This window comes from Carcharhinus amblyrhynchos, chromosome 5 (genome assembly GCF_965287045.1).
Source record: "Carcharhinus amblyrhynchos chromosome 5, sCarAmb.v2.hapA, whole genome shotgun sequence".
In the NCBI taxonomy this organism is placed as follows: Eukaryota; Metazoa; Chordata; class Chondrichthyes; order Carcharhiniformes; family Carcharhinidae; genus Carcharhinus; species Carcharhinus amblyrhynchos.
This window is the reverse complement of record NC_137328.1, coordinates 60,624,399-60,647,667: the sequence shown is the minus strand read 5'-3', so window position 1 is coordinate 60,647,667 and position 23,269 is coordinate 60,624,399. Positions and strand designations below refer to the sequence as shown.

The 23,269-nt window shown below is 40.3% G+C and overlaps 1 protein-coding gene across 4 annotated transcripts in view; it reads left to right on the top strand.

Moving 5' to 3' along the window:
• Nucleotides 1-23,269, top strand: part of vps13a (vacuolar protein sorting 13 homolog A) — a 405,759-nt gene that overhangs the window by 304,421 nt on the left and 78,069 nt on the right. For all 4 annotated transcript variants that reach the window (XM_080188886.1, XM_080188884.1, XM_080188883.1 and 1 more), the window contains 8 exons: nucleotides 6,076-6,308; nucleotides 6,616-6,769; nucleotides 7,249-7,395; nucleotides 9,836-9,917; nucleotides 10,394-10,463; nucleotides 14,420-14,531; nucleotides 17,823-17,936; nucleotides 19,348-19,490. In XM_080188886.1, the coding sequence (XP_080045012.1) occupies nucleotides 6,076-6,308; nucleotides 6,616-6,769; nucleotides 7,249-7,395; nucleotides 9,836-9,917; nucleotides 10,394-10,463; nucleotides 14,420-14,531; nucleotides 17,823-17,936; nucleotides 19,348-19,490 (1,055 nt within the window). The remainder of the gene's footprint in view (nucleotides 1-6,075; nucleotides 6,309-6,615; nucleotides 6,770-7,248; nucleotides 7,396-9,835; nucleotides 9,918-10,393; nucleotides 10,464-14,419; nucleotides 14,532-17,822; nucleotides 17,937-19,347; nucleotides 19,491-23,269) is intronic.

Below are 23,269 nucleotides of genomic sequence, written 5' to 3'. Positions count from 1 at the left end.
AATCTTATACACCTCTATTAAATCTCCACTCACTCTTCTATGCTCCAGGGAATAAAGTCCTAACCTATTCAATCTTTCTCTGTAACTCAGCTTCTCAAGTCCTGGCAACATCCTTGTGAACCTTCTCTGCACTCTTTCAACCTTATTTACATCCTTCCTGTAACTAGGTAACCAAAACTGTACACAATACTCTAAATTTGGCCTCACCAATGCCTTATATAACCTTACCATCACATTCCAACTTTTATACTCGATACTCCGATTTATAAAGGCCCATGTACCAAAAGCACTCTTTATGACCCTATCCACCTGTGATGTCACTTTTAGGGAATTCTGTATCTGTATTCCCAGATCCCTCTGTTCAGCTGCACTCTTCAGAGGCCTATCATTTAGCCTGTACATTCTACTTTGGTTTGTCCTTCCAAAGTGCAATACCTCACACTTGTCTGCGTTAAATTCCATTTGCCATTTTTCAGCCCATTTTTCTAGTTGGTCCAAGTCCCTCTGCAAGCTTTGAAAACCTTCCTCACTGTCCACTGCACCTCCAATCTTTATAACATCAGCAAATTTGCTGATCCAATTTACCACACTATCATCCAGATCATCGATGTAGATGACAAACAACAATGGACCCAACACCGATCCCTGCTGCACTCCACTAGTCACAGGCCTCGCTCAGAGAAGGAGTCCTCCACAACCACACTCTCTGGCTTCTTTCATTGAGCCAGTGTCTAATCCAGTTTACACCCTCCCCATCTATACCTAGCAACTGAACCTTCCTAACTAACCTCCCATGAGGGACCTTGTCAATGGCCTTGCTGAAATCCAGGTAGACAACATCCACCGCCTTCCCTTCATCCACTTTCCTGGTGACTTCCTTGAAAAACTCTTAACAGATTGGTCAAACATGACCTACCATGCACAAAACCATGTTGACTGTCCCTAATAAGTCCCTGTCCATCCAAATATTTGTAGATCCTATCCCTTGTCACACCTTCCAATAACTTGCCAACCACCGACGTCAAACTTACTGGCCTGTAATTTCCCGGATTTCTTTTGGAACCTTTTTTAAACAACGGAACGACATGAGCCACCCTCCAATCATCCAGCACCTCCCCGATGAATATTGACATTTCATGCCTCATCCCTCAATTAGCAGAAGAGGAAAAGATGCCTAAAAAGGCAGCATCAGACCTGACCAGCCAATACTCCACCACACAGAGGAATGTAGTGTATGTTTATAGTTGGTGGCATGGGATGTAGTGAAGGGCACCAGCGTGTAGGAGGAGGTGTCTGAGTAAGACTGCGTGCACAGTCCTCGAAACATGGAGGAAAGTTACAATGATGCTCCAGTAGGCATTGCATTAGAGTCTCAGAATCACCATAAGGGCCACAGTAATTGAAGCATCAGCAGCAGACATGTGGGCATCTGGAGGAATTTCCTGAGGTAATGCAAACTCGCACTGCATATGGAGGGGGTCCATCGGTATGAGCTCAATCTTGTCTCAAGGGTTCAACGACATGAGCTCCGATCTTGAGAAAATAGCCAATCTCAGGATCAGGCATGCTGCATCATTCAGGTTAGGGGCAAGAACAGTGTAACTCCTTGAAAAGGATAGAAGACTCATGCAGTCTGCTCAATATGAGCAGTGATGTCCGCGGAATATATGAGCAACTGTGTTCTGTAAACAGAACGGTCACATCAGTGACAGAAGTTGCTGGAATGGATAACTGCAATGCTTGAGCATCCAACCCTAACTAATCCATGTGAAAGTTAACCAAGACTGAGGATTAGTGAGGAGAGCAAAGTTTCTGAGAGCATCTTGGCATTTTTTTTAAACTCCACAGCCTATCCACCAGAGCCCTTTCTTCTCTACTTATCACAACAACAATGACTGCCTTTTGCAGAAATTCTGAGACTGCAGTCTAAGATCAGACCCCAGCATGGCGAGGTTGGCCACTATGCTCTTTAGTGCCATAGAGAATGAGAGGCATGCAGCCTGCTGGCACCACCTCTGAAGCAACAGTATTGCTGTGTTGTCTCAACCACTGATGAGTTCACCATTGAATTTCATTTTGCTTTGTTAATAATCACAATTGAGCATCTTGCAAATGCATATCGCCATTGTATTTTTTCCAGCGTTTGTACATGAAGTCCCTCTGAGTGTTTACAGAATGAAATTGGGTTCTTAGCATTGGCACTGAAAGCTGCACTGAAGTCTATCTTTCATTGATGTCATCAGAAGCAAGGGTGTGTCCATCCAGGTCCTGCAATAAAAAGTAATTTTGTTATCCAGAACTTCGGACAAGGGTTGTAGATAGAAATATTCCTTTTTGTATTTCTTGTCCATTAACGATTGCTTTTCAGGGAGGATCAGTGACCACATTCTGACATCAAATCTAATTCGTCAGGTGCACTTTAGCATGAGTGCTGTGTCAAAAGCAGTCATCTGCACTTGTACGCTGTAGGGAAGTTTCAGCGCTTTCTCCACTATATTTGATACCTATGTCTTCTAGATGGTAGAGGCCTTCACAGATAGTTTAGGTGTTTGGTAGCATTGCATGTTGCAGATGTCAGACATTCTAGGCAATGAATGTTGGTGCTGGATGGATAATGTGGAAGGTAGTTGAAAGAATGGCAAACACCTTTTTGATATCACCATGCACACTGTGTAGCAGCTGCAGTACTGTTGGCGTATACGATTGTATCTAAAGGTCATGGGTTTAAAGTCATTCTTCCTAGTGGTACTCTTGGCGTACTGAGCATGGCTTGGCTAAACACACATTGTTTTTATCCTCCGACTCTGACAGCTTCTAACGTATACTCTGAATAAAACTAAAATCAACAAATGAAATAATTTTCAGTAAATGAGAGGGGATGACAGCCCTAAAGGGGCACTGTGATTAAAACAGGTATGTGAAAGAAACCAAAATGTAATTTCCAAGGGTATACTGGTGGTCACTGTGCTCCCTCTCCAGGGCCACCTGGCTACAAACATACCCAGCTTGGAGGTGCAGACAGTGAGGTTGGATGACACTTCCAACATGTGTATATGGTCTACATTAGGATGAACTTTCAAAGGTGTTTGTTTGTGCACTTGTTTATGTGCACTATGTTGAGGCCAAGTGTTGTGACTGTCATGGCTTCAGACATGTTGATGACATGGAGGCCCAGTTTTCACCATGATGGAAAGGCTCTGGAATAACAGGATTGCTGTGTGATGAGAGGCAGGTAAATTGAGTTTATTATATTCTCTGGAGTTTACAAAAATGAGAGGTGATTTCATTGAAACCTACAAAATTCTGAGGGGCTGTAACGGGATAGACAGATGCTGAGAGCTGGGCCCTCAGTTCAGGAATCTAAAACACAAAGACACAGCCTCAGGATGAGGGGCCAATCACTTAGGACTAATGCTATGACTGGGATGAGAGGAGTGCGCCATTCCACTCGCCCCCACTGCTCCACAGCACATGCCATAATTGTAATGTTTAACTCGCTCGTGAAAATAGTCAATTGTTTAATTACACTGTTGTTAAACCCAGAATAAATAAGACTTCAATCAGACTCTAAATAATTGGCTTATTATGAAACAAAGCTTTTCGTTTAAAAAAATACTGATTGACATACAATTTGTAATCTCAAGGTGTAGCATTATACGTTTTTTAAATCCCAACATACATACGTACAAATAACAAAACTAATAAGGTCTCTGCAGAGATTGATTTTTAATGGAAAAAAACATTTTCTGGCCAATGGGAAAATTTTATCAAAAATGATAAAGCTTAGATGCTGTCAATTCACTGTATCTTTGTGCAAAGATGGATCACTGGTCACAGTAGTTGCCTGGAAATTCTTCCCAAAGGAATTCCAATATGGAGCTCTCAATGAACAATTTTCAATGTGGAATGCAGATATAACGGTGGGACACATGCAGTCAAGCCTACCCTGCCACAGAATACAGCATTAAACACCCAATGTGTAATTAATGAGGTTGTGTTTGGAAGATATGGTTGGAAGGCGTGGTTGCCAGTCGGCCTGCCAGCAGGAAACAACCTTCCACACATCCCCACACAGGACCGAGTCTCAGATGAGAGAAATTTCCCCTACTAAACTCAGATAATATCAACAAAATGGCAGAAATATTAATTGTTTTCCTTCAGTAGTTGCCAGGAATAGTGGGCATGAAGTTGAGATCAAAAATGATAATGATTTAAGATAATTTATAAACTAACCAAACTTAGGATAACATTTTTGGTTCAAATGGATTGCATCAGCACACATTTAAAGAAGATTCCCACAGTCCAAAGGTGTGCAGGTTTGGTGGACTGGACATACTAAATTGACTCAGTGTCAGGAGAATAGCAGGGTAAATATGTGGTATTACGGGAATAGGGCATGGGTGGGATTGTTGTTGATGCAGTTCAATGGGCTGAATGGAATCCCTGGATTCCTCTGCAGGGATTCTATGATTCTATGTAGCAGGAGCACTATTGCACATATACATAAAAAAAAGTAAGAAAAGGGCATACTATTAGAGGACTTATAGACAGCTAATATGTTTCCCAATTTAATAAGAAAATGAGCCTGGGGAACTATTGGCACACATATGGTTGTGATTTCCATTCCTCGAGAGCTGGTCAGTCCTTAAACCATTCCTTGGGAGCTGGTCAATCCTTAAGCTATTCCTCGAGAAATCACAACCATATGTGTGCCAATAGTTCCCCAGGCTCATTTTCTTATTAAATTGGGAAACATATTAGCTGTCTATAAGTCCTCTAATAGTATGCCCTTTTCTTACTTTTTTTTATGTATATGTGCAATAGTGCTCCTGCTACATAGAATCATAGAATCCCTGCAGAGGAATCCAGGGATTCCATTCAGCCCATTGAACTGCATCAACAACAATCCCACCCATGCCCTATTCCCGTAATACCACATATTTACCCTGCTATTCTCCTGACACTGAGTCAATTTAGTATGTCCAGTCCACCAAACCTGCACACCTTTGGACTGTGGGAATCTTCTTTAAATGTGTGCTGATGCAATCCATTTGAACCAAAAATGTTATCCTAAGTTTGGTTAGTTTATAAATTATCTTAAATCATTATCATTTTTGATCTCAACTTCATGCCCACTATTCCTGGCAACTACTGAAGGAAAACAATTAATATTTCTGCCATTTTGTTGATATTATCTGAGTTTAGTAGGGGAAATTTCTCTCATCTGAGACTCGGTCCTGTGTGGGGATGTGTGGAAGGTTGTTTCCTGCTGGCAGGCCGACTGGCAACCACGCCTTCCAACCATATCTTCCAAACACAACCTCATTAATTACACATTGGGTGTTTAATGCTGTATTCTGTGGCAGGGTAGGCTTGACTGCATGTGTCCCACCGTTATATCTGCATTCCACATTGAAAAGATGTCCAACATCACTGACCTACTGTTGAAAAAAAATGGTTCTCCAAGAACATTCTGTGGCTAGAAGACGAACCTCGTTGATTACATTGTCAAATTTCAGCATAATCAACATAAATGTTCCCCAACCATTGCTGTAGTGTACCAGGGACCCAGGCGGCCTCCATTCTGAACTCCAGAGGCAGCCCAAGCATTCTGACAAAAGGTCATCCAGACTCAAAACATTGGCTCTATTCGCTCTCTATAGATGCTATCAAACCTGCTAAGAATTTTCAACATTGTTTGATTTTGATTCTTAATTTAAGTCCTGACTTCTGCACACGCTGTTGTGTTTTGGAGTGGTGCATTTTCCTGCTGGTGTTTCAGAGAATTAGGTGTTGGATTTGGAGTGGAGGGGTTTTTGCAATCTCACTAAAACATTTTCCCCACCCACCATTAAATCTGCTGGCAGGGGAAGGGGAGATGTTATTTGCCCATTTCCTTTTACTTTTTTATTGTATTCACTTTTGTCATTTGCTCATTGTCTGCATATTTAGTTTATGCTTTTTTCTTTAATTTCAATTTTGCCCTTTTGCTTTATTGTACAATATTGTAATAACCTATGTATTTCAAAAGTTGCGGAGAACATATAATGCTCAAATCTGCTATTTTACTTTTAGGATATATTCTCAGAAATTGTCAATACGAATGGGAAGATTTATTTAGCTTCCTTGTTTGAGGGTCTGCAGAGAATCGTTTTGTTCACAGATGACAAAGGAACATACAAACTTGCCCAAGAATCTGACAAAACAGAGCTGGCAGAACAGGAGATCATACTGTCATTACAGAATTTAGGGATTTCACTGATTAATAACACCACGAAGCAGGAGGTGGTCTTCATTGGCATAACAAGGTGAATGCATATTTTGTAGCAAAATATCATGAAACAAAATTTATCAGAACTTGACCTTCAGCTTTCCCGCAGTTTCTTTTACCACTGTTACTTGACTTTAACCCTCAGTCACTATTTCCTTCCATTCAACATGAGACCGTTCCAAACTATTTACAATATTGTTGCATTTTTATTTTGTGTTGAAAACAGCAATTTTAAAACTGAAGGCAAAAGTAATGATTAAACCTGTAATATCAAATATTTTCTATGTTAGGTCAATTGGATGCAATTTTGTTGAATTTATTTGTTAACTCTCTTTATAACTCAGTTCTGACATTATTTGGGAAAGTAAACCGAAAGTCAAATCACGGTGGAAACCAATGAGTAGGAAACAAACAGCACAGTTGGAGGAGATTTATAAAGAATATATTGAGACTTCGCCCCAAGAGAACCAGATTGCTGAACTTTCATGTGATTTTCAGGTCAGTTGAAAAACAGTCAAATATGAAAAGAAGCATTGACTGTTTCAAACAGCTCTTGCTTAACAGAAGAAAAAGCTGTTTCTTAGTTTGATTAAGTGTGCATTTAATATTGTCATGCCATTCTGTCAAATCAATACTTTACATGTGTTAATTAATATAAATATGTGGAGAAATTTATGATCTGGTTATAATCTAAACTTGTGCAGATTTTGGGGAAAGTAATATATTTTGAATTATCTCACGTAGTGACTGCAACTGGAAGTGATTATTTGAATTCATCATAAAAATAATGGGAACAGGATACTTCAATCTTGCCTACTCCCACCCTGCTGCCAGCAAGAATGGAGAATTTGGCACTCAGCCAAAACTCCATTCACTTCTATAGCACCAGAGAATCCCATGCATGTGGACAAGATCAGAGGTTTTCACCAATGTCTTTGACAGGAGTTTCAAATGGTGTCTATTATCTCTCAAAAAAGGCTCTTCTAACCCCTAATGGTATGGACATGAAACTTTTACAACCTTCTGAAGTACCAATAAGAAGAAATTATCTGCCTGCAATAAAAGTAGAATATACCATCTCAACTCATCAGAAATCTCTCAGAGTCCAGATTTATAAGATCCAGGTATGTTACAATCTGAAAGCAAAAGTCCTCATGCTTATACAAATAGTACATGATTTGCTTATAAATTGCAACTGATTCATTTATCACAACTTTGGTCTATGTGTATAACAACATCCTACAGGATATTGAATCTAATTAATAATAAAATATTGCAAATGTTGGAAATCTGTAGACAGCAAATTAATTTTATGTGACACTGATCCACAGCCCCTAACCATTCTACTTACCGTAGACACCTACCTTCTCCCTGCCTGTCAATTTTACTGGGCACTTTAAACTTAGCTGCTTTATGGCAGCTAATGCAGTAAAAAAGGGAGGTGTGTCCTCCTTGAATCCACTGAGCTGGACTGAGTTGGGCCCTTTGAGGACTCTTTCAATGTAGGCCCCAAGCAGCTCCAGCCAATGAAAGTTTCAGAGCAGTTTTCAAGACCAGGTAAGCACGCATTAAATTCTTCTCATTCATGCTGACTGTCTTCTTTCTAATGCTACCTGGAAATTATGGCCCAGCATTTAGTAAGGTTTGAGGATCAAATTTGATTACACCATCTCATTTTTCCATTAAAATCATAAATGAGTGGCATTATATGTTCCTTTGTTTACGTGTCATTTAAAAGGCTGAGATACAGAGTAAAACACAGTTAGAATTCATGTTTGCTTAATTAGGATAAGAAAACAATCCTGCTGGGCATGAGAGATCCATTTCAGCAGAGGCTGAAGGAGATGGAGAAGGGCCAGGGGACACAGACAGATGAGGCAGATGCACAGGGTGAAAGAAAGCTTTATGGTTCCCAGAGTATACATGGCACTTGTAGTCATAGAAACGTAGAAGCTAGAGGCAGGAATAGGCCATTCAGCCCTTTGAGCCGCTCTGCCATTCATTATGATCGTGGCTGATCTTCAAATTCAATATCCTGATTCCCCCTTTCTCCCATATCCCTCGATCTCTTTAGCCCCAAGAGCTATATCTGATTTCCTCTTGATAGTAGACAATGTTTTGGCCTCAGTTACTTTCTGTGGTAGTGAATTCCACACATTCACCACCGTCTGGGTGAAGAAATTTCTCCTCGCCTCAGTTCTAAAAGGTTTACCCCTTATCCTCAAACTATGACCCTTAATTCTGGACTTCCCCATCAGCATGAACATTCTTTCCGAATCCACCCTGTGTAACCCTTTTAGAATTTTATAAATTTCTGAGATCTCCTCTTGCTTGTCTAAACTCCAGTGAATATAATCCTGGTCGAAGATATAATCCTTGTCAAGGGTGCAAGTTTTATGATGCAATTTATTGCCAATTATGTTGGCTGAAAGAAGAAGGGGCATATACCTTTCAATCCTTCCATCTCAATATGCACAGTTACTTTTTTTAAGACCTTCAAAGCTTCTTGCTCTTAACTGATAAGCATGCTGAGGTTTTGTAGTTCATCTCTTCTATCTGACTTTTTTTAAGAGCAATTAGCATGACTTGAAGTACATTCCAAATACATTTGGGTTATTTTTGAAAAAAATGGAAGATTTTGTTCTTCTCATCATAGTTATTGTGAATTATGTTATTGGTATATTGATATTTCAGATAATTAAAGTGTTTAGATAATGGCTGCAATTTTCTGATATTGTGCTGGCATAGAACGCTTTAGAATGGAGCAGGGTCAGAGAATCGCGGGTGAGTGGTTTAGCACATTCTGCACCAGCACCATTATCAGTATCTTCCTACCCATTCAGTCCGGCATGTAATCTGGTTTCCCCCCTTGGGGATATCAGTATACTTAAATGAGCATTTAAATATGCTGAGTCTATTCAAGGCTGGATCCTCCCTGCTCCTGGATTTTCTGACCTTTGGGCACAGCAGGAGTCTGGCAAGAATCATTACTGGCCTTCACTATTGGCGGAACTTGGTGGCTAATAAACTTCAGGTGTTTGGGGACACAGTTGGGCATTGCCAACATGGCAATGTCAGGTGACACCATGGCAATGTCAGATGGAATGTGCCAGAGGTAATGCCAAGTGGGCTGGGGCATAGTGGGGTGGAGTCTGAAAGGTCTGGGGCATGAGGGGGAGTCATGAAGGGGGGTCCATTTGGAGAGCACCAATGCCCTGATGCGAATGATATTTGTTGGGGAATGGGTAAACATCCCTTCAGTAAGGGATGGGTGATGGTCCTGGATGTCTAGGGAAGGAGACGGGGGGTCCTCAATTCCAATTTGAAACTGTGGCACCCTTTAGAAATGGCGCCTGATCTCTGTGAATCTGGACTCACCAGTGTGTTTTGGCCCTGACCCCCTCAGAGCCGATGTAAAATTCACCAGTGTCCCAAAAAATGATTAAGTGTGGCATGCTGATTTTTTTCACCTGAAATAACAAATAGTTACTTTTTGGGAAAATTCCACCCAATATTTATTAGTTTTGAACTAAGTAGCTGCTTTACTTGTGACCTCATTCGCAGATTCAAAATCAACTTTCTGGAGCCATCTTCCCTTTTCCGTTCTATCCTATTATTCCTCCCAAGTCTATCACAATGGAGTCAGGTTGGTTTTATGTAGTTAATTAAGCTGTGAAGAAGCCATTAAATGTGATATTTGCTGTAAATTGAATAAACAAATGTTTTCATGTTTGTTTGGTTAATCATTGGCATTTTGTGATTATCCTACTAGATAGCTATGAACTCTGCAGTTTAAAACACATTTTATGGTGTAAATTGAGATCCAGAACTACAGAAATGTAATTTTTAATTGTTATATTTTTACTTGATTCCTTGAAATGTAATTTTAGATTGTCTGCAGCACTGAGATGAAATTTTTAAACCCAGCTCTGCTTTTATGTATTGCAGCATTTAAAAGTATTTTACAGAAATCTTCTTTCTAAAAGTTACATAAAAATGAAATGTAAACTCCTGGATCAAAATAATATTTGGTGAACTTTGTATTCAGATTAGAAAATTTTAAAGCAGTTCTTGAATTATTAAGTTTTTAAAAAAACAATTAATTTTTAATTTTTTTCATAGCACCAAAACCTTTTGCTGATGTCAGTATTGTCACAAGGCTTGCAGGACAGTCTGCAATTTCACGTTTTAGGTAAGTCATAAACGTGAAGTTGATGTTGTCAATGATTATGTTGTCAGACGTGGGGTGATTTGCTGATGATACTGACATATTCAGTACCTTTTGCAATTCCTAAGGTATAAATATCCATACATAGCAAGACCTGGACAACATTCAGGCTTGGGCTAATAAATAGTAAGTAACATTCAAGTCATACAAGTGACAGGTAATACCCATCTCCAACAAGAGAGGATCTAATCATCTCCCTGTGATGCTCAATAATGTAACCATCACTGACACACCCACTATTAACATCCTACAGGTTACCAGAAACTTAACTGGACCAGCTGTATAAAAACTGAGTACAAGAGCAGGTCAGAGACTGGTACTTCTTACCTCCTGACTCCCAAAGCTGTGCACTATCAACAAAGCACAAATCAGGGAGTGTAATGGAATATTCCTCATTTGCCTGGATGAGTGTGGCTCCAACAACACTCGGAGTTTAACAAGACACACACATCTGCTTGATCAGCACCCCAAACAGCAACTTAAACATTCATTCACTCCACCACTGATGCCAATTGGTAGCAGTTGTACTCTGTACAAGCAATTCACCAATGGCCCTTCAACAACTTTGAGGTGAGACTAATTGCATTCTTTCATCAAGGAAGCATTTGATCATGCGTGGTATCAAGAAGCCCATCAAAATTGGAGTCAAAGGGAATCATGGAAAACTCTCCACTGGTTGGAGTCATATCTGCCACAAAGGAAGGTGATTGAGTTGGTTGGAGGTCCAGGACATCATTGTGGGAGTTCCTCAGGATCCCAGGTCCAAACATCTTCAGCAGCTTTGTCAATGACCTCCTTCCATCATAAGCTCAGAAGTGAGGATGTTCACTGATGACTGCACAGCACCATTTGCGATCACTTGGATACTGAACTAGTCCATACCCAAATGCAATAAGATGCGGATGATATTCAGGCTTGGGCAGACAAGTGGCAAGTAACATTTCCACCATCCAAATGCCAGCAATAACTATCTCCCAACAAGAGATTACCTAATCATTGCTCTTTGATATTCAGTGGCATGTACCTTTGCTGAATCTCCCACTATCAACATCCTGGGGTCTACCATTAGCCAGAAACTGAACAGGACTAGCCAAGTAAATACTATGATTACAAGAGCAAGTCAGAGACTAGGACTCCTGTAGTGAATGACTGAGCTTCTGACTTTCCAAAGCTGACAACCATCTACAAAGCAGAAGTTGGGAATATAGTGCAATATTCTCCACTTGCCTGGATGAGTGCAGCTCTAACATCATTCAAGAAGCTCAACACCATCCAGGGCAAAGTAGTCCTCTTGATTGGTCCTCTTTCACAATCATTCACTCCCTCCACCACCAAACAATGGTAGCAGTGTGTGACATCTGCAAGATGCAGTGCAGGAACTCACTAAGGCTCTTTAGGCAGCACCTTCCAAGCCCATGATAGCCACCAAAGGAGAAGGGCAGCAAGCACATGGGATCACCACCACCTGGAAGTTCCCCTCCAAATCACTCATTGTCCTGACTTGGAAATGCGTTGGTGTTCTTTCACAGTTGCTGGGTCAAAATCCTGGAATTCCTTCCCCAACACACTGGGTGAACCTACATTTCATAGACTGCAGCAGTTCAAGAAGGGAGTTCACCTCTTCCTCCTTAAGTGCCAATGGGAATGGGTAATAAATCTGGTTTAGCCAGAGATGCTTGCATCTCATAAAATGAATGGAAAAGAACACTTTGCAAACTCAAAACCTCTACACCTAGAGGAACAGTGGCAACAGATACATTGGAACACCATAACTTAAATGTTCCCCTCCAAACCACACACTATGCTGATTTGTTATTGTATTGTCACAGTTGCTGGATCAAAATTGTGAAAATCCACCCCTAATAATAGCTGCACTAAATGGACTGCACTGGTTCAAGATGACAGTTCACCACCGCCTTCTCGTGAGCAATTAGGAACGAGCAACAAATGCGTACCTTGCTAGTGAGATATTAAAAAAAAAGATATTTTCAAGCAAGCTATTGGCAATAATATTAATTGTAATCAATTGTGTTCTTCTTGTTAAAAAAAATTGTATAAGTGATTTGAAGACATTCTTGTACTAAGAATAAAAATAGAAATATATTGAAAATTTTTTAAAAAGTAAATACCACATACCATAAGCTAGGAGGATGTAATGGTCTGGCCATGGACTTTTCTGTGATTACAATATGCTACTCTAACTGTTAACATAAGCTTGACGTCCCAGTAAAGCAAGCAGTTCAGCCCTAAAATCAAAACAGGAAGTGCTGGAAATATGCAACAGGTAAAACAACATCTGTGGAGAGAGAAACCACGTTAACAGCCAGAATTCTCTAATCTTTCTACCACTGCTAGTGAGAAAAGAGAATTTGGCACTCAGCCAAATCTCCATTCATTGCAGCAGGACCAGAGAATCCCAGCTGCAGGCGAGATTGGAAAATCTCAGTCAACATTTCAGGTGGATAACCGTTCATCAGAACTGGGAAAAGTCAGAGATGTAACATTTTTTTCTCTAACTTTCATTTATGTTGTATTTTTAGTATCACTATTAGCATGTTCCAAAGGCAGCTCCATGTACTTCACAACCACCAACCACAAAATTGCTTTTGAAGTGAAAGATACTGTTGTTATTGAGGTTAATTTATTTTAAAATAATTATCTGCACCTCCATCTTTTAAGTACATCATCATCAACAGACAGGACCTTGGCTGTATATTTCACCTGAAAGATGGTTCTTCCTATATTTCAGCTCATTCAGTGTCAGTCTAAATTATATGCTTTCACATTCACATGCTTTGAGAATGTGAGATCTCAAAGCATCTCATATTTGCTTTGAGATTAAGCAAATGTTGCTTAATCTCAGACATTTGCCTGGAGAAGGATGGGGTAAGAATGAAGAAGTGGAGTTTGGAGCAAGGAACGAAAATAATGTCCAAAGTCTTCCCAATATTTAATTGAAAAATCAATTTCTTGATTTATTTTTCAAGGAATAGGACTTGATATTTGGATTTTCTGCTCGAAGGCAAGTTCATTAGCAACTAAAAAAGTTGCCCAGGCCCTTCACCGACAAGGTGCACTAGATTCTCTTAGATTTTCATTCCTTCTCTTTTGTAGGCCCAGGCTAAGATCCCTTTACTTTCTATTCTTAGATTTCCAGATTTCCTCCAAACTACAGTATGAATCCATACTCTACCCCATCACACAATGGTTATTTTGTTTGGACAGCAACAAAAGATATGCAGTTTAGGTGGATTGGCCATGCTAAATTGCCCCTTTTATCAGAGGAACTAGCTAGAGTAAATGCGTGAGGTTATGGGGATAGGGCTTTGGTGGGATTGTGGTCAGTGATGACTTGATGTGTTGAATGGCCTCCTTCTGCACTGTAGGATTCTATGAAAAGATGTAAAGCCTAGTACAGGGTTGAATCCTTTCCAACTTGGGCCAAAGGCTCCTAATCCTTTCTCAGACGTCTGATTGACGTTGATATCACAATTCTAATTTCTTTCACTTAAATGTGTCATAATCGTTCCTGGATGGTTACTCAATAAAGCAACACGCATCAGAGGCATGCAACGAAAGCTATATATAAAGAGAGACTTCATAATGAAATGGACAAAAAGAGTAATATAGAAGTAACGATAAGAAGTAGGGCTGTGGCAATGAGAGAGCCGTACTGAGAAACAGCAAAAGAGATTATTGAACAGAACATCAGACAAAATGAGTAGGACATGAGCAGTGGGACAGCTTAATAGCTATTAAGTTGTCCCACTGCTCAGTTTTTATTTTACTGCAGAATTTTTATTTTACCTTGAACACTGCCATTCATTATCAATATTTTAATTATCACAAAAATATTTCAATCAGTTGCATGTTGACTTCAACTTGATGACTTCTAAAGATGTGTTAAAAAATTTAAACAGGTATTTTAAGGTCCTAATTCAAGAAATGGATCTGAAGTTAGATCTTGGTTTTCTTTACGCCGTGGTGGACCTATTCACTCAATCAACTGATGCTGTTCTTGCAGAACAAAAGGTAGGTAATAACAGATTTAACCTAAATATTCAAAAAGATTGATGGTAGAAGTTGTTTATTTTAATGATCTTTTCTTTCACTTCTTGAAGTTACTGGTGGCAATTTCAAAATTTCCATTTCGAAGTGTATACATTTCTTTTGGCTAATGAACTTGGGGTTGCAGATAAGTACAGGCGCATTTTGGTATTGCTGGTCTAATTGGCCAATCCGAAACATAATGCATCTCAGTTGCCATTCTTTCTGATATCTAACTAATTCTTCACCACAGCGTCTGCTCCTAAGGTCTTCTGAACGGTCCCACGTAGTCCTTTCAAAAAGGTTATCAGCAAAATTAGGCTGTGAAGTGCCTGTGGTGTTCATACCAAAATGATGTCTGCAGTCACTTCTGGCATAGCCTATGCCACACACCATCCTGATGAAGATGTTGATGTGGGTATGGGGAGCACGTGTTAAAAGGATGCAGAGTAGACCCAAGATGCAAATCAGCATATAATGCAAATTTGATGCCAGTGCTGCTGTTTTAGACTTCACACTCCAGGAACCCCCCTCTCTCTAACTAGAACAGCTCTGTTCAGCAGTAGGAAGGACCCCATCCTGATCATTGCTATTTCAAAGAATCGTCAACAAATTGCAAGTTTGTTGTTGTTAGCCTTTACAAGCTCAGTTTGGCCCTGGAAGTGCTGGATATTTTGTATTGCTTACAGAAAGTGCAGTCTGAAGAGAGTGGTGCTGCACATAGAAAAGCGTTGGTTGTGACTACAAGGGCACAGGGCACACCAGTTGCTCAATTCATGTAGCTAAAGCAGCAGTCCCCCTTGGTTGCAGCATGAGAGGGAGAAGATTTTTGTCAAGTGAGAAGGGGGGAAAAGGCCTCTCAACAGAAAGTCATATCCACCTAGCATTTTGTGGAGCACTTTCCATACCTCCAATTAAGCCACGAACAGTGTCTGCATCATTTAAAATGTTAAGTTTATTTATTAATGTCACCAGTAGACTTACATCAATGTTGCAATAAATATATTGTGGAATTCCCCTAGTCGCCACACTCCAGCACCTATTCGGGTACACTGAGGGAGAATTGTTAGCATGAACAATGCATCTAACCAGCTCGTCTTTTGGACTGTGGGAGGAAACTGGAGGAAACCCACACAGACATCGGAGGAATGTGGGGGTGAGGGGACGGAGGAGGAGGCGGGTCAGATGTACCTTAGCAGGTGGGGTGGGGGAAGCAGAGTGAGGCTAGATCATTCTCAGGGATGGGGGTCGGTGGGGAGGCAGTGAGGCCAGATCATTCTCTTGGGGGGGGGGTGGGTGGGTGGGTGGCGTGGTCGTTGTTTGGTGGTGGAGGTGGCAGTGAGGCCAGATCATTCTCTGGAGGTGGGGTGTAGTACAGTGAGACCAGATCATTCTCTGCAGGGGTGCGGGAGTAAGGCCAGATCATTCTCTGGATGGGGGAGGTGGGTAAGATGTATCTCCAGTGGGGAGTGGTAGGAGACCCGATCACACTCTGGTTTGAGAGGGGAGACCAGATGGATCTCTACTAGGGGAGAGGCAGGGGTGTCTGCTACCAATCTGTGGGCAATCAGTGGGGGGAAAGGGGGCAGGGGGTCGCGATCAGTCTGGGCAGCGTGGATGGATAAGAGGGACAGTGGTATCTGTGGGGGCCATTGCTCCTGAGCCATTTTCTCCACTTTTTGCAGCCCGGGAGCAATCTGACACGGGCACGTGTTTTCAAATTTTTTTCTAACTGTACATATGCAGTTTGGATCTCCAATCATTTCAGGTACACTAAGCCCTGCCCACAGGGAAATTCAGATCCGTGATCTTTTTTTCAAGCTGAGCGCGTATGGGAGCGCCTGAAAGCAGATTTCCAAGTCGGATCTGAATTGTACCCTGATTCAGCACTTAGAATGAAAATGGTAAAATCAGGCCCTGTATCTCCAATGTGAGGCATATCACAACCTCAAAGATTGCCACGTACTGAATGTGCAGTTTCTGTGTGAACATGCTCGTACATTATGCTGGTGAATGCCTGCTATCCTGGCAGCAGTATTGATGCGTATATCATTCATCAGTTTAATATTACATCAATCTTCCAGCCATCGCATCAAAACTGGAGGTGACTGCTAAGTAAAAGAGATCATTTAATGCAAGAAGTTAAGAAATAGGAGCAGGAATAAGCCATAGATCCTGAAGATTGCACGACTGTTCAATGTGATAGTGGCTGAACTCCCCTCAACTCCCCGTTCTCACCCACTCCCTATATCCCTTGGTTTTCTGAAGGATCAAAAATCCATCAGTCTTGGAAGTGTTCAGTGATGAAACATCCCCAAACCTGAGGTAAAGAATTCCAGATTCATAATTGAAGAAATTTGTTCTTATCTTGGCTGTATAGGACATTTGTTGGCTTTGATGTCCCAAGCACTGCAACTACATTATTTTACTGGAAAATAAATTGAACTACTGATCAATCATCACCTATTTTGTACTTCCACCCAAGATCAATTCAAATACCACCCATCCTCTGTTTTATTCCCACTCCTGTGGAATCTCACAGGAATTGAATGACTTGCTGCACAGGCAAAAAACGGATGCAGTATTACTGAAATGTCTAGAGCAGGTATGGAGAGGAGTCCCGACAGGAGACTCAGATGTGCATATCGTCAATTCTTTTTCCTAGACTTCCTAACTGACAACCAACCTCATTGACAATTGAGATACTGGCAGTAGATGGTTGTGGGGATACTGGTAGTAGATTGTGTAGATGGCTTGTCTTCCTAAGGTAGCTTATTTGGCCCCGGAGGAGGCACCACTCCTGCTCCTGGCTGAGATGCAGAATGGGAATGCTCTCCCGTTGTGGATCCAGCCTTTCTCACCTCTTTCACCTACCAAATTTCCAGAGGTCAGAGAAATCCAACCAACGTTGGTTACAAAATCTTACTAAAATTTAGGCACAAAATTTTTTTAAAGAGGTTTCAACCAGCAACCCATTTGAGTGGATTGGCCCTCTGCTGTCTGACCTGCCTCAATTAAAATCAAAGTTAAGCAGCCTTGTGGTGGGTTGGGGAGATCAGGTTTTAAAATTTAAAACCTACCTACCCTTTCTGGTAATGTTTAAAATGTCTCCAAAGGATGTCTGGATGATGTGTGTCAAATACTGAAAATTTGAACATTAAGGAAAGTAAGAGGAATAACAAATTACCAAAATATCAGGAGCCTTAAAGTAAAACCGTTCTAATGTATACGTTCAAAATTTAAATATGATTTGTCTTAAATTTATGTTTTGTCAAGCTGGAACTATTCAAGAAGGACCTTGAGTATATTCAAACAGAGCTGTTGACTGAATCTGCCACAGACGCCTCATTTGTCAGTTTATATGAGTATTTCCATATTTCGCCTATCAAAGTAAGTAGAAGTCTTAAGTAATTCACTAAAGTAACATAGGATTCTATTTCTTTCAGATATAATCAGATTTAGAAACTTAGTTCTTTATGTATGTGCACAACATACAATGTTACCGGTTCAATGCACTGGTCAATCAGCATGGTGAGTTGGGAAGGTAGCTTGAGGGCATGAATCGGGTAGCTATATTACTGGCCCTGTTTTATGACGAGAACGGCTTTGCATCCAGAAATAGCACAAAGCATATTTATTCAGAATTGATTACATTTAAGTATACTTGCGTAGTTCAGTACAACTACTACTGCCCTCCCAGATGCTTTCCCCCTTCAAATGAGATGTCATGCCAGCGAGAATCACTACTGCTCTGAAATAGTGGGGACCAGATACCATGCCGGGGGTATCAGAGGCCATTGAAGCCCTTCGGTGGCTAGGGGCATGGAAAGGCAGTGCCCACCTGGCATTTTGGCAGTGCTTAGTTAGATGCGATAAGTGGGCTGGGGCAGTACCAAAGGAATATGACCCTAGTGAGGATGGGGCTATACATGATAACAGGGGGGACTTATGCAAGGTGGGTAGTTGTGCAAGGGGTGGAGCTCTGAAAAAGTGTGGACATGCAAAGCAGGTAGTCATGTAAGGGGAACTATTTAAAAGGAGTATGGCGTGCAGAGGTGGAGCGTGGAGGGGTCATGATGAGGGGTCATGTTGGGGTCACCAGGGGAATTATCATATGAATCCTGATGCCCCAATGCTGGAGACCCATATTAGTGGGGATGACAATGCCACTGATGGTGGTTGGGGGGATGGAGGAATGCCCCCACATTGACTCTATTCTTTCTCTACAATTCCTGTCAGAACTGCTGAGGTTTTCCAGCATTTTCTATTTTTGTTTCAGATTCTAGCATCCACAGTATTTTGTTTATATGTAATTACATGAGTTTTATTCCAATTTTTAGAACAGCACAACATGCAGAAGGTATTGATTTATTCTGACCTTCGCGATCATCTTTTGCAGAAAGATTTCAAAGCAAACCCATTGATTCAAAAGCTGCATTTAACAGTTGTAATCCTGTAGCAGAATTAAGGGAATTTTTACCAAGCTAAATATGAGAGAAAAAATAATCATTTAGAGGACAAAGAACTGCTTGGCATTGTAGGTAATCTGCCAAGTTGACATGTCAAAATGAAAATAATACAAGATTGTCAATTGCAGAGATTTTAAATTCAGTTATCTGCAAGTCAGCAAAAACTACATTTTCTGACTCATGTCTGTTACTGTCAAAATTATTTGAATGCAAACTCGATGGACCCATGGCCTCTTCTGCACTATATGATTCTATGGTTTGACATTTCAATATTGTTGCCAAGAGTAGGTAACAATTATCATTGCCTTGAACTAATGTTTATTTTCTTATAGCTGCATTTGAGTTTCTCTATCAGTTCTGGAGGAGAAGAAAGTAACAAACAGCAAGAAACAGAAATAATACCACTGCAGTCTATGAACCTTTTGCTGAAAAGCATTGGAGCAACTCTCACAGATGTACAAGATGTTGTCTTCAAGTATGTGAATTTATTCTATGGTTTCATCAAATTTTTGGTGTACAGTTCTAAAGAAAGTAGCGTTTTCTTGAAAATCTCATTGTGGTAGACTCTGTTACCATCCTGGCTGGACATCTGATTATACCAAGAGTGCATAATTCTTACAGAATTCAGCTATCTTGGACTTTACCTATGTACAGCAGAATGGATGGATGAACAGAATGAATGTCGGATCTCATAGCACCGATAAAATGCTTACAGGACTAGACAGGGTAGATGCTGGAAGAATGTTCCATATAGTGAGGAAGTCAGAACTAGGGGGTCACAGTTTGAGATACAGACAGACCATTTGGAACTGAAATGAGGTAAAATTTCTTCACATAGGAAGTGGTGGACCTATGGAATTCTTTACCACTGAAAGCAACTGGGGCCAAAATATTGTATGTTTTCAAGAAGGAATTAGATATAGCTCTTTGGGCTAAAGGAATCAAACAGTTGTGGCGGGGGGTGGGGAGCAGGAACATGTTACTGAATTGAATGATCAACCATAATCATTATCAATGACAAAGCAGGTTCAAAGGTCTAAATGGCCTACTCCTATTTTCTATGTTTCTATATTATGTCACAAATACTTTAATCAAAGAAAATGGTTAATGTTCAAGGGTTGAGAATATTCTGGAAGAGTTTGAGTTTTGAAAGTTTGTCCCTTAAAGGGTTAATACAGGACTCTGATTGTTATTCCTGAAATAAAGCATCCTTTTAAAAGAGAAAGGGAATTAAGCAATTTTAATGAAGGTGGATAACTCTTGACCCTGGTGGACTATGTACAAAAGGAGTCAAATGGTACTTTGTGGCTCTAGAAAAAAACATGCCTGGAAAAAGCTGTTTAAAAGTTGGTTTTAGTTTTGCTTTGAAAAGAAAGATCAATTGCAGTCCAAAGCTAGTCCACAACCAGAAGTGAATATAAGCTGCCTCTAAGTTGATCTACTTGGTGGAGTTGAGTACTTGCAAATGATTAGTGAATCAATGATTGTTTTGCAGATCAGTGCCGAAAGACAAAGCGTATAACCCAGACATCATTCCAAAACTCCACTGTCTTTCCATTTCCCTTGATTCATTGACTTTAACCTTTGGCAAAACTTCTCTATTTTTATTTGTTTCATGTGCATGTGTGTGCATGCGCACATGTATCTGTGACACTCGGGGTGTCTGGAAAGAATAATTAGTATGTTGTTTATTGAAAGAAGATTATCAACACCTCTTTAATTCTGGGTAATAATGAAGGTAAACGTTGGCATTTTGGTGTGCAAATCAAACTTTTAACTTAACATTGCGACATATGAGCAGTGAAATTAGTCAAACAGCACACTCTTCCCATCCTGGTGGTATCAATTGGTTGAAGTCAAGTATTGAGTTGTTTACTCTGCTGCTTATCTATTGGACTTCAGTGCTGGCCTACATATTGGCAAAATGGCTTTGCAACTTCCCATAATTCTAAGTGACTTCAGAACATCGTCAGGTTATTTCTAACCATGGATTATGGTGTTTTGAAAGCTGCCTCCTTAATTTGGTATCTGATTCTTGGGTGTAATTAATTTTTGTTCATGTTTGAAATAAAACCTTTCTTTTCCTACATATTTAATGTTTGGCTAAAATGCTAAAACTAAGCATGCCAGACTTCTTTGATCATTTGAACCAGTTTAAAGTACATCAAATAGAGGAAGTACTGAGAATTGCATATTTTGTGGTTGTGTAAATGTCATAATTCTTGCTGATTTTCATTTGGTCAGCAAACATAAGTTATCAATCACCATTTGAATTTATATTTTACTTGTGCTAACATCAGTCAGATGTTTATTATTTCCCCAAATGCACAGTTATTATCCTTAAGAATCATGTAAGTATTTTTCATTAATGAGATCTTATTAGATCTGGAATCTAACATGAATAAATTAATTTGAAGTTAATTTATGGTTGACCAGGCAAAAATTGGCAGCTGTTGTGATTTGACAAAAAGTCAAGAATTGCAATTTGACAACCATCTGATTAACTTTTCTTTTGGTATTAATCATTTGGTATTTGATTCTTTTGGTATTGAGATTATCCAAGGCACTAGGGAGAACTTTTTCCTCACTTTCAAATAGAACCCATTTTGCATATCATCCCAAGAGCATATTGCAATGTCCTTTAACACAACTGCCAAATGGAGGAATGTTGGAAGGTTGGATCCAATCATTTTGAACTCCTGTTCTGATGCATCTGAAGTCCCCCAATTTTAAAGCCATCATACTTTATCTTATTTCTGATTAAAAAGTAACTGAAATTGTGATCTGACAGACTAACAATTCTGTTGATTGTCATTCAAAGAGAAATCACTTTCAAAAATATTGGGCGCAGTTCTCTCATTCATACTCAAGAAGTGCTCCTACAGCGCTTGTCAGGTTGGATTCACCGTTATTAATCTATAAATTTATACCGCAAAGCATGCCAGCTACCCAACTTCTCAGATCAGTGGGGGAGAGGGCATTTGTAAAGGACCTTCACAGAGAGGTATCCTCCTCGCCATCTCCCCCCACCCCATCCTTGCATTAAAAGAACAGGTCACCCCTCACCCACCATGCAGACATAAGTGTAATCTCACCTCCCCCACAACAGAGACACTCCAGTGTGAGAACCTCCAGGCCTGAGCCTTGGCAGTGGCAACCTTGCACTGACATCCTAGCAGTGACAACATGACTTGGCGTCTTGTACTCCAAGGAGGGGCAAGGAAGTAAGTGTTATGTCTATGTGCCCCTCTACCACTGCCAGGCTGTAGAGAGGGACCCCAAGGGGCCTGGGGGTTGGATCTGCTTGGGCTGGGAAGAAAGGGGTTGACCTCGGGACTCTTCCCCAGGATAGGAGTCTCATGGCTGGACTGCCCCTTCTAGCCCTAGGAAAGGTGACGGTCACTCTTGGCATGGTGTTCATGAGCAGCTTTCAATGTCTGGGTACTGTGGAATCTTTGGGATACTCTGGCTACTTTAATATCCATGCTCCATGGACACTTTTTTTTTGTTTTACTTTCATGGTTGAATGTATCTCGAGTGCTTTATTTACATTGCGGATAGAAAAGAGAAGGGAAGCTGAAGCATCTGACCTCAAACTGAGAATAGCTTGGAAATTACATTTTCAGTGTATCAATTATTTTTTCAGGAATCTGATTGAGATTCGAACAGTAGACTGAGGGATTCATAATGGGTTTGACACTGGGAATCCTGGTTTTTTTTGTCTGATGCCCAATTCAACGGCCTATCATGATTCTTGCCAAAGGCTAGTGGCCCCAGAGGATTGCTTCCGTTATTGTATTTGTCTCATTCAATCGTAGTACTGAAACCTTATTTGCATGTGTGCAAGCTGTCAAAACTCAAGAATTGTATGTTCTGCTATTTCACATTATTTAGGTACTTGAAATTTCACAATGTGCTAAATGTTTCCCTTCTCATAATTATGTAGTTTTGTGGAATAGTCCTCTTGATTTTGCTGGTCATGGCAGTTTTGATCTGCTCAATTGAATATGTCTATTGGCACTTCTGCTTTCCAACTTGGTCTCAAAATTGCCATAGTTTGAAGATAATAGGACTTATTGAGATACTAGTTAATAAAGTATGTAGGATATCAGGTTTCATAAATAGGGATATTGAGTACAAAACAAGAAAGTTATGTTGAATCTGTATGAAGCTCTCATTAGATCACAACTAGAGAATTGTGTCTACTTCTGATCAACACGCTTTGGGAGGATGTGAGGATCCTTGGAAAGGTAA